The sequence below is a fragment of the Rhineura floridana genome, chromosome 8 (assembly GCF_030035675.1).
Source record: "Rhineura floridana isolate rRhiFlo1 chromosome 8, rRhiFlo1.hap2, whole genome shotgun sequence".
NCBI lineage: Eukaryota > Metazoa > Chordata > Lepidosauria > Squamata > Rhineuridae > Rhineura > Rhineura floridana.
Genome location: NC_084487.1, coordinates 31,501,252 through 31,511,619, shown reverse-complemented (window position 1 = coordinate 31,511,619; position 10,368 = coordinate 31,501,252). Strand labels below are relative to the sequence as shown.

The following is a 10,368-nucleotide window of genomic DNA, read 5'->3' as shown; positions in this document are numbered from 1 at the left end:
TTATCTTCAGTCTCTTTTGTGTGTGTGTGTACTGCCTTCAAGTCGATTCTGACTTATGGAGACCCTATGAATAGGGTTTTCATGTGGCTGAAAGGCATTGACTGGCCCAAGGTCACTCAGTGAGCTTCATGGCTATGTGGGGATTCGAACCCTGGTCTCCCCTCTTTTACAAGTACTTAAATCACATACTTACTTGTATCCAGTGTTGTAGCAGAGGAGGGAGGAAGCACTGCCACTTATTTCTCAGCAAACACAATGACCTAATATCCTGGCTTGCTATTTGCCAGTTCTCAGCATGCCAAATAAATAAGCTTTTCTCAGAGAGAAACTCACCAAATAAACCCAGCAGACTTAACTCCTAGTCTTCAGGGGCCAGCATCCATTCTACCTACTATACTCCTGCTGTAAGGAAGGGCAGGATATAAATCAAATAATAAATAAAATAAATATACCACACTGCCTCTCAACCCAGCAGTCAACTCTGCTACTCTTTTGTACCCTCTGTGACAATCAAGCATATATATCCATCCTTCCTTCTTCCCTCTCACCCACACCCCCTTGATGCAGGGCTTTTAAAAAAGGAAAATTTGGAACTGCCCAGTGGTATGTGGTTATAATTCCCATGCCAATTGTGCACCGCTACAACCCACCTGTGTATTTTCCTTGTATGTGCACACATGGTTTCTTTCTTACAGTCATGATCCATGGCATTTAAAAAGCCTACACAGGGTGGGAGAAAATCCTCGGAACTGGGAATTTGAGAGCAATGTAACAGAGTGTTTAGCCAGATCTGCTGCTCAACGACCGAAATAAATAAATAATTATTATTTAGCCAGAGAGCATCATGTACTCCCAAAGCAGCAGTGGAGTCAGCAGGGAGTGCCTTTTGCAGGGGGAGGAGAAATGGGTATAGCTGATCAGGAGTATGTGGTTCTAAGGAAGCAGTTAATTTACTTTCTACATTGTTATCAGTCCCTTTTTTACATCGCCCAATACAACTGTTGCATGACTTGAATTTTTCAGCTGCTCAAGTGTTAGGCGAAGCGCTGTAGCTCAGCGGTAGAGCATCTCCGGACCCTTGCATGCAGCAGAAGGTCCTAGGGGCAGTCCCCGCCATCTCCATGTGGGGCTGGGAGAGACCCTTGTCTGAAGCCCTGGAGAACCGCCGCCAGTAGACAATCCTGAGCTAGATGGACCAATGACCTCGCTTGGTACAAGGCAGCCTCCTAGGTTTTTGAAGCGCCTGGTTTTTTCGCTCTTGTAATTGCCCATTTGGGGCCTGGCTGGCCATTTTTAAAAAGCCCTGGTCCTGTGTTTGCTTTTGAAGAAAAAGAGGACTTTGCTCCCTGTGCCCAGGATAAAGTAATCAATCCAGTTCCGGAAACACAGTGAGGACTTGGCACCATCTCGCTCTGGGTGTCTCATTGCAAGGAAAGAGCAACGCCCATTTGCTCAGAATATTCCCCCCCCCCGTTGTAAAGGTCAATCGGCACGCTTTCCCCCGGATTTATCTTCGAGGCTTTATTTTTATTTTGTTCCTTCAAAGTAGGTGGGGTTTTCTCCAAAGCTGTATTCTTGTCGCTAAGTCATTGGCTGCAGCTCATGCCCGTTCCCGAACGTTGGGGGCCACCGGAGCTGCTGGAGCAGCCAGTGCTGAAGGCTATTGGTCAGGGATAAAGCGAGTCGAAAGGGGGTGGGTGAAAGAGGGCCTTTCCTTCGGTGACGTAGATGGGATTCCCCGCCCAAATTCCACAGCTGAGGAACTGTAGGAAGCGACTGTGGCATGGGGAGGGTGGAAGAGCAGGAGAAGCGACTGTTGGACTCTGATTGGGCAGGAACCTTAGAAGCAGGAGCGCTTGCTTTCGGAGATTGGCTGGGCGGCTGGGGGCGGAGCCAAGATTTGGTGGGGGCTGGAGGTAAGACAGCAGCAGGTCGCAGTTTAGGGTTGGAGGTGCTTTGGGGAGGTGTTCTTGCTGTTAGAGAACGGAGTCCTTAGAAAGCTAGTACACGCCCCAGATCTGGGGGGCCGTTTAGGTGCAAAGTTACCTGGCTCTTGCATTTGTTTGAGGGAGAGTAGTGGGCAGCTGTCGATCGGGAGCTGTTGACTCTCTGAAGTTTTACATTTTATTATATATTTTCTATTCCCTTCCTTGTCAAAGGGGGTAGTGAGAAATACAGAGAAAATACACCAGAAGGGTTTGGGAGTTTTTTCCCTCGTTTGCCTTATGGCACAAGGCTGTTTTCTGTGATTGTATTGAGGTGCCCCTGTGAGTGCACATTTCCCCTCCCTCTGCCCCCCCCTCCTTTTGGTATTGCTGTGGCTCGACTTGGCCATGGAGGTGCTGGAAAGCGGGGAGCCGAACCTGTTGCACTGGGATCGAAAGCTGAGCGAGCTGTCGGAACCGGTGGACTCCGATGCCCTGCTCTACAGCACGGTGAGAAAATAGTCAAGCACTGGGGTGCGGGCGGGTGGGGGGCATGGAAAAATCTTGTGGGCGGCTTAAGCTGTCTGCTTTTTTTGCTGTTGGGTTGTTGATGTGGTCATCCACTTTTTGAGAAAGACGGTGGCCCGGTTTTTCTTTTTTTAAAAGAAACGTTGAAGGGAGGGAGGCTTACTCTTTGTGGGTGGAAGAGCAAAAAGTTTTGGCTAGTGCACATCTGGCTTCAAAAAGTTACCCTGCCATTAGCAGTCCTTGGGCTTTCATTATGTAGGAGGAGTCTTTTTTCTTTCTTTTTTGAAAAACAACAACACGTTGAGCTCATCTGGAATTGGTATCTCTTCTACTCTGGCTCTGGTCTGCCTCTCCCCCATGACTTAAACTTTCCTCTGTGTGTGTGTGTGTGTGTTTTTAAAGCCATTTTACTCTGTCCTCTCATTGGCGTTAGAGTAAATGTTAGGCTTCATCTGCCACAGGGGTAGCGAGGAGTTCTCAAAACAGCTTTATAACTTTAGAAAATGGAAGAGAGTTTGGAATTTCAGCAGGGGGGAAATGGAGCTGCTGATGCAATGAGGAAATTACTTAAATGTTTTTCGGTGTTTCTCGAAGATCTTGGTACAAATCAGATGGCCTTGTGCTGCTGCCAGACTCTCACACTGCCCAAAAGGCCTGTTTAGACCCTTATTTGTCTTATCTTCAAAGTGTGGCAATTCCTATTCCTTCAGTGGTCTAATTTTTGATTGGACTTTTTCCTGTTTCTCCAAATTAAGAGGTTCCTACTGAAGTTGTCAGCAAAAAAAATATACATAGCAGCCTCTGAGAACAGTAATAACCATCTAATTCTTTGGGTAAGGTTCCAAAACTTTCAAACTTCTGCCAATTTGGCTTCTGCTTTTCCCTCTACTCCATCTGCTGTTAGTTCACTATCTTTATGAGAGCCTGCTTGGAAGGGAAGTGGATGCCCATGTCTCTAAAGAATATTTATGGTGGTTCTGCAGTGATAGTTATGAAAGCAATGATAAAAGAAGTGAACATCACTGGTTTGCACCAGATGTTTGGAGTTCTTTCAGCTGCTGAAAAGTGTAGACCAGCGACTTTACCCTCACACAATCTCTATGTAGAACTTTCAGAATGCCATAGAAAGAGGAATAGGAAGGAAATCTATTCATGCAAACAAATGTGGCATTTCTGCCTTTTTCTGTGTTTGCCTTCTCACTTTTGTTTTAAAAATTCCTGTTAAGGTCACATCCACACCATACATTTAAAGCACATAGCTTCTCCCAAAGAATCCTGGGATGTGTAGTTTAAGGATGCTGGGAATTTTAGCTCTGTGAGAAGTAAACTGCAGTTCTTGGGGGTTTTTTTAGGGGAGCCATGCACTTTATATGTGCTTTGAAAAAATGGACAGCCTTCAAGTTGATCCCACCTTATAGCGACCCTATGAATAGGGTTTTCATGGTAAACAGTATTCAGAGGGGGTTTATGTTATGCAGGAGTAAGCGTACCCTTGCATTGAGTATAGGTATTTCAACAGAAGATGCTATTTCATCTTAGATCTTGGGATCAAATGATACATTTGTCATTCGCAGGGTGCCAGGATTGCCCACTATCTGGCTGCTGTTTCACACTAGGACAGTGGTTCTCCACCTTTTTTTGCTCCATTCCCCCCTTTCACCATTGTTCAGAATATAATTCCCCCCTTCCCAAGATAGTCTCTCATAGCATGTTGACGTTTCGCGAGTGATGGTGGTGTTTCTCTTGAGAGAAAAATTTCTTAGTTTACATTATAACAGAATTTCTTGGAGCACTTTCTGGTCTTTAAATAATAATTTAATTTTGCAAATGAAAATAATGCTGCATGTTCAAGAATCAATTTTAATCTGTGACATTCAATAAACTTTATTGAATGTCGCAGATTAAATTAAAAACAAACTACAATTTTACAGATTGTACATAATCTACAGGATGTCACACTTTGCTGAATAGTGGTCCCAGTTCCCCCCCTGGAACCCTAAAATTCCCCCCTTGTTGAGAACCCATGCACTAGGACTGCAAAGTCTGGAGAAACTCATCACACCAGGAGCTTCCACTATAGTGCTGCTGTTTCCTGGCAGCCCTTGGCAATGGCACAGACATTCCCCCTGCAATTAAACCAAAGGACATAATGAGTGGTTCTGTATGCAATAGCGTCCATGCAGTGCAGCAGCCATGAGGCAGCTGTTTCAAGTACTTTCCATGTGTTAGGTGTCACAATAATTCTCTGAGCTGAATGAATCAACAATCCATGTATGCTAGACTTAATAAAATTTCAGAAGTGTGACAGAGTTGTTGTATGATCCATGATGGGTGCACAGAACTTAATTGTAGCTGGTCTTTATCACTAGAACTGTCTTTCAGGGCATCTTTAAGCATGTGTGTTTGTCATGTGCTAGCGCAGGTGTAGTCAACATCATGCCCTCCAGATGTTGGACTACAACTCCCATAATCTATGACAATGGTTCATGTTGGCTTGGACTGATGGGTGTTGGAAGTCCAACAACATCTGGAGGGCACCATGATGGCTACACTGGTGTCAGCATGACCAAGAATGTGACCCAGGATGAGACTGTGTGGATAATGGTTGGTCTTAGTTTGCAGTGGTTTCCATCGAGTTCTGTGGGGCAAAGTAAACAAGCTATGATTTGAGATACTCTGTAGAAAGGTGATGTGTGTGTGTGAGTGTAGGCTGACATGACTGGGCACCCATTCCATGACCTCTCACAATCCACCCCATTACTTTCTCCCATACACAACTGAATGGGAACTGAAATGCATGTTCTTCAGAATGTTGCAGAGGATGCAAAGCCTGCACATCACCACTACTGACATTTAATTTCCCACCTCCACCCCTCTGTAGACTGGGTCCTCCTTGGGGAAATGTAGTGTCTCTCTGAAAGTTGCTCCTCCATGGCCTCTCTAAAACAAGTCCTCCCTCTGTGCACACCTTTCCTTTAAAAACGATGGAGATTTTTTGAGTGAAGTAATGATGCTGAGCCTATGGGGTGGGGACCAGTGGTTGAACACATGCTTTGCTTGCAGAGCATCTCAGATTCAGTCCTTGGCACCTCTAATTTAAAGGATCAGGTAGCAGGTGATGGGAAAGACCTCTGTCTGAAACACAGGAGAGCCAGAAACTTTTCCAGTGTTGTAGCCAGTGTGGGTGCTCTCCAGATGTTATTGGACTCCAGCTCCCATCAGCCCCTGGCAGTGTGGCCAGTGGTCAGAATGATGGAGTTGGAGTCCATTAACAATATCTGGAGGGCATCATGTTGGCTACCTTTGCTCTAGGACATCAGAAAACTTTCCTATGCAGATAGGTCTAACTTTCTTCATAGGAAACATTTCCAGAAAATCCACATCACTGAGATGAATTGAAATTCAATTTCACATTTAAAGTTTGTCGAAAATGTTTCAGTTCTGGTGGTGTTGTCCTCTGTATTGCTATTTCATTGTATTTAATATAAAATGTACAATTGTCAGATGTTGTTATTCTCTGCCTCTGTCGCTTGAAGCCATTTATGCTACCTTCAACAATGTATTTTTGTTGAAGGACTTGGGGAGAGGGACCTGTTCTGAGTGCAGCAGACGGGGGGGGGATCTTATGGTTATGAGTTGGCAAGTGCATTGAAATGGAAATGGACTTCCTTCAAGTCCATCCCGACTTATGGCAAGCCTATGAATAGGGTTTTCATGGTAAGCGGTATTCAGAGGTGATTTACCATTGCCTTCCTCTGAGGCTGAGAGGCAGTGATTGGCCCAAGGTCACCCAGTGAGCTTCATGGCTGTGTGGGAATTCAAACCTTGGTCTCCCAGGTCGTAGTCCAACACCTTAACCACTACGCCACACTGGCTCTCTGGCAAGGGCATTAGCATCAGGAAATTCTACTAAACTGTCCTTTACTGAAAAACTGGTTGGAGAGGTTGACTTGCAGCATAATGCTAATTCACTGGAATTTCCCCTCCCCATTTGTATTAGATTTTCAAATGCTGGAATGCAAACCCACAAATGTTGAGTTTTTACTCTTGCTAAATAGTTTTACTATACCTGACCCACACAGCCAGTCATTAGTGGGAGAAGCATTTGGTTGCCTGTATAAATAGAAATTATCAATTTTTTGCTGTTAGCAATTTTGTCATATTCCAAGGTCCTAGTGTAGATTACAACAGTTAAAGAATCACACAGAAAAACCAACTTTAAAAAGCACATGCTACAGGATCCAAACAAGACCCCAAGTCTTAGTTTAATCTTATTTCATCCCAAATATGCATGTGCCTCCAGACGATCAGCTTGATTAAGGCCGCTACAACTGCTGTTTCTGACAAATTAATAATCATAATTAGAGCTACTGATGATTACGATAACAGATCAATCCGGGTTCCTGTGTCTGAAGTCCAGACACTGAGTATGCATCCAGACTCATGAAATACTTAAGACCCCTCTTTAGTTGATTCCCAAATGCCAGGGAATCCAGCATATCTTCTTGTGACTAGGTACCTTGTTTTCTCAGCAGCTGCATGTATTTACATGCCTCTGGAAAGGTAATCTGAATAACTTTTGCAAGCTGCTCTGAGAGTCAGTCTTCTAATTCCTCCTGACAGGTGAATCAAAAGTGAAGAAAGAAAGTGAGGGACAACACTGACAGATAACCCTGAACCAGGCCTCTCTGCTGTCCCTACTTTCTGATTCAAACTTCTGATAGGGATGAATATAAACTCACCTAGAATGAAGCACAACAGCTGGTATAGCACAGTGGGGAGGAGAGCCTGGCTGGGAGTTCAGAGCCTGTGAGTTCAAATCTCCGCTTGTATCTCCTGGATGCCACAGTGAGTGGCTCAGGGGTTACGTGCCCTGCCACCTGTGCAGCCATGGGCAAGCTGCCATAGCCCCAAGGAGCCCAGTTGCCCCCCAACTGGCAGTTGCAGACTAGGAAGAGGCTGGCTTGTGTAGCTGTGGCAAGCTGAGCAGTCCCTAGCCAGCTGGGGAGGACTAGCCTCAGAGGGAGGCAGTGGTAAACCCCCTCTGAATACCTCTTGCCATGAAAACCCTATTCATAGGGTAGCCATAAGTTGGGATCAACTTGAAGGCAGTCCATTTCCATTTCAGAATTAAGCACAACGGGTTCAGCCATTTCATAAGACGTTGGCCTGAATCCAACTGAAATTAGTCATGACCAAGTCCCATTGAAGCCTGTGGAACAAAGTTTGTTACAATGATCAGTACTTAATAGCGCAATTCTGTAGTGCCTACTTGGAAGTAAGCCCCATGGAGTTCAGTGGGACTTTTTTTCCAGGTAAGTGTGTGCAGGACAGCAGCTTAAGTCTCCTAACTTTAGCTGTATTGGGGCTAGTGTTCTTGAAAGAGAATTCAAGGATACTTAATTTATAGTTAGGAAGTTGACATAAGTCAGTAACAAAGAGTTAAATTTGGATCTTTGCATATCCCAGCTGAGGTTTACTTGATATAATTAGCAGCTGTATCTTGCATTTAAAGCTGTACACTGAATTTTCATGCAATGTTCCCAGTTGATCTCTGCGCTCTGTAGGCGAGGGCTTTCTGCAGATACCATCTTATCAGAAGGTGTGATCCACACAACACAGGAAGCGGACCTTTAGTGTAGTGACGCCTACCCTTTGGAATTCCCTTCTCTTAAATATTAGATAGGCGCCATCTCTGTTATCTTTTTGGCGCCTACTAAAGATCTTCCTATTTCAACAACCCTTTTGAGTAGAGATCTTATCCCAGTTAGTGTCTCTGTTGGAATTGCTTTTTAAGATGTTTTAAAATATGTTTTTAAAATATGTTTTTAAGATGTTTATTTTTAAAATGTTTTAAGACGTTTTGTTCTGGAGATGTTTTAAGATATTTTTAGTGTTTTGTTCTTTGTTTGCTGCCCTGGGCTCCTTCTGGGAGAAGGGTGGGATAGAAGTTTAATTAATAATAATAAATATTCAGCGTGATGTCCATATTTGTATCTTTTACTGTATTCTGTGGGGAGTTGCATTTGGCCTAGGATTTCTGTGGCGCTTACATGGAATGTACACAATCATATTTATATGTGAAGCCAGTTGCCAATATTCTGTAACACACGGCTGTAATGGTCTGGCATAGTATTCCTATAGCTGTTTATTTAGCCCCATATTATTTAGTTTGACTGTCTGCTGTGCTCCAGACACAGGCAGAGATATTCCCCACAACTGGAGATGCTAGAGATTAAACCCAAGATGCTCAGCATGCGAAGCACATAACGCTGTGGGACTTGCACATAAGAGTGAATACATACCATGGGAGAAAATAAAGGTATGTATTTGGGGAAACCATGGGATGGTAACTAAATATGACCAAAAAACGGTACTTGGTTTGCTATGCAGATAGGAGGAAGAGCCTTGGTTATTGATGACTGGTGTGAGCATGAGAAGCTTTAGTTACCATCCCAATAGCATCCCTGAGTACATTCTGAAGACATTTTTTCCTACAGTGGGAAAATATGAGTGGGAAAATAAAACTGCTGCACTTGATGGATGGCAAAGTTGTGGTGTGGGCAAAATCTGTTCTCCTCCTCTGACATCAGGTGACCCAGGAATCACCAATGGGGGTCTTGCATTTTCTATGTTCACCGCCCAGAGAGCTATTGCTAGTTGGGCGGTATATAAATTTAATAAATAAATAAATTGCAGGAGTTTGCATCCCCATGGGTCCTTGCAGTATAGAAACCCTTCTGCCATGCTAACCCCCACACACCGTAGCTTGTGCTAAATAATGACACATCATGAAGAACACTGTGGCGATGTGCAATGCATGGCTACTTACTTGCTGGTTTCTCTGGCCACAATCTGAAGAACTATGCACTTATTTGTGTACTTGTGGAAGTTTTTAGACTTGTATTTCCTTAACAAGCAGCCCTTTATGCTGTTGTGCAGCTTCTGATATGTTGCGGGGTGTGCTGCTGTTCATAGTGTGTGTGTATCAACAATTCCACAAAGGACTTCTCCCAACATTGTTTTCGTTATGCTTTAATTATGATTTGTGCTCATGATGCTATTGGGGTGGTCATATGTGGTCCTGCTTTCAGTACTTTTTGCTTCTGCAAAAGTTCTGGGGCAGTCATACAGCTTCGTTTTCAATGTGTGCATATTCTGTAAGTTCCTGCTGAAATCCTGTAACATTTTATGCCACAAATGTTCCAGTTTTATGTTTTGTCCCACTTCTGTTGTGCTCTGGCCCCTCCAGACAGCAGTAATGTGGTAGCGTTGGGGATGCATTGCAGAACAACTAACAGCAGAATGATGTGTGGACAGTCCAGCATAAACCCACCACTAATGCACTGTTATTGTTGACCTGTCCACACTATACATTTAAAGCAGTATCATACCACTTTAAACAGTCATGGCTTCCCCTAAAAAAATTCTGGAAAATGTAGTATGTTAAGGGTGTTGCAAGTTGTTAGGAGACCCCCATTCCCCTCATAGAACTACAATTGTCAGAGTGGTTTAAAAATCAGTCCCTTTCCCCAGGGAACTCTGGGAACTGCAGCTCTGTGAGGGGAACAGAGGTCTCTTGCTATACTGTGGAAGCAAAAGACTTCACCTTGTTTGTCTGAGACCCACATTTAGCTCCCAAGCCTTTATTTTCTTTTCCTCTCCTTGGAATAGCAGCTGATGTCAGCAGTGTAAAATAGTGCTTTGTCCAGCCTCTGCTACTGCAAAGAGGCATGCTAGTCCTGAAGGGGATGAATCCAGCTGCAGAAACTTAGAATGCCACTTAGGTAATGGTCCGGCTTAACAGAAAGTACATAGCATTTAAAAATACAAACTTTTAATCTCCCTTGCATTTGACCAGTTTCATATGAGACAGGTTTATTTCAGAAACTCATAGCACTATCCAATGCATTTC

General features: G+C 44.0%; 1 protein-coding gene across 1 annotated transcript in view; it reads left to right on the top strand.

The window, feature by feature from the left end:
* Window positions 1-1,925: 1,925 nt before the first annotated feature.
* CREB3L2 (cAMP responsive element binding protein 3 like 2) overlaps window positions 1,926-10,368 on the top strand; it is a 104,283-nt gene continuing 95,840 nt past the window's right edge. Inside the window, exon 1 of the mRNA XM_061638753.1 lies at window positions 1,926-2,435. Within this exon, the coding sequence (XP_061494737.1) occupies window positions 2,334-2,435 (102 nt within the window). The 5' untranslated portion in view covers window positions 1,926-2,333. The remainder of the gene's footprint in view (window positions 2,436-10,368) is intronic.